Below are 1,196 nucleotides of genomic sequence, written 5' to 3'. Positions count from 1 at the left end.
GCTTTTTCATACCAGTCGCACCACCAAGTGCCAAAACCTTTTGAGCCTTCTTCTTTTTCTTATTGCATTTCGACTTAGAAACCGAAGTTTTCTCAACATTGAGTGCCACAACTGGAGCTTGTTATTTGATAATAGATTTTGCTGCTTGCAGCTCATTCAAAAATTTCGCTAGTGACAAATCCATTTTGTTCATATTATAGTTTAAGCGAAATTGTTGAAAACTGCCAGGCAGAGTCTGCAGGACCATCTCAACTTGAGACTCCTTATCAATCACAGCTCCAAAGACCTCCAGTTCATTCAGAAGACTCATCATCTTTAGAACATGGTCCCTAACCGATGATCCTTCAGCTATCTTGGTGTTCAAAAGAGCTTTCATGGTTGTCTACTTAGCTGCATGATTTTGCTCACCGAACATCTCTTTGAGACTTTCGAGCATATCATAAGCAGACCCCATAGACTGATGCTGATGTTGCAAAACATTCATCATAGAGGCAAGAATGTAACATCGCGCCATCTCATCAGCCTTAACCCATTTGTCATAGGCCTTAACCTGATCATCAGTAGCATTTTCAGGTTTTTTTGGGCACTCCTCTGTGATTATAAATTTGTAACCTTCAACAGTTAGGACAATATCAAGGTTCCTTTTCCAGTCAACATAATTCGGTCCTTCTAACTTATTTTGGTTCAAAATTGAGGTAAGTGGGTTGAATGAAGACATGGTTAACGTGAGAGATATTCACATTAAATAGATCATTAGTTATGTATTTAGAATAATTAAATTCAAAACAACACATTACACATATAACCATGCTCATTGAACAGTTAGATTCGTTAGGGAAACTTAACTATTCATGCAAAATATATGAGTGATGTAAGATATTAACCCCATAAATTTAAACAGGACCAACTCAGATGGAGAGTAAACTGTTAATTTAAGATAGGTAAATATCACTTTTATAAAATCTAGTTTCATTTAATCAACATGTAACTCAGTTGGAGAGTTAATACAAGTAATCAAATAACTAGAGGCAAAAACTACAGTAATCATCTATAATGAATTTATCCGATGTGGAAGAAGACCTATGTCAACATATAAATTCATTATATTACTATAAAACATGATTGAAAACAATGGGAATTGAACCTAACATCACATATTTCTTTTTTTTAAAAAATTTATTAAAAAAAATTCCAGA

General features: G+C 34.3%; 1 protein-coding gene across 1 annotated transcript; it reads right to left on the bottom strand.

Annotated features, from left to right (window-relative positions):
- Window positions 1-382: 382 nt before the first annotated feature.
- On the bottom strand, window positions 383-718 carry LOC138883314 (uncharacterized). Its single transcript, XM_070163995.1, has one exon. It carries the CDS (start codon window positions 716-718, stop codon window positions 383-385), a length of 336 nt encoding a protein of 111 aa, XP_070020096.1.
- Window positions 719-1,196: the final 478 nt, after the last annotated feature.

Source organism: Nicotiana sylvestris, chromosome 12 (assembly GCF_000393655.2).
Source record: "Nicotiana sylvestris chromosome 12, ASM39365v2, whole genome shotgun sequence".
Classification (NCBI taxonomy): Eukaryota; Viridiplantae; Streptophyta; class Magnoliopsida; order Solanales; family Solanaceae; genus Nicotiana; species Nicotiana sylvestris.
The sequence above is the reverse complement of the archived record's forward strand: the minus strand, read 5'-3'. Positions and strand labels throughout refer to the sequence as shown.

Excerpts from the sequence above, each read along its gene's own strand:
- LOC138883314 (XM_070163995.1), bottom strand. The coding sequence starts at position 718 with ATGTCTTCATTCAACCCACTTACCTCAATTTTGAACCAAAATAAGTTA.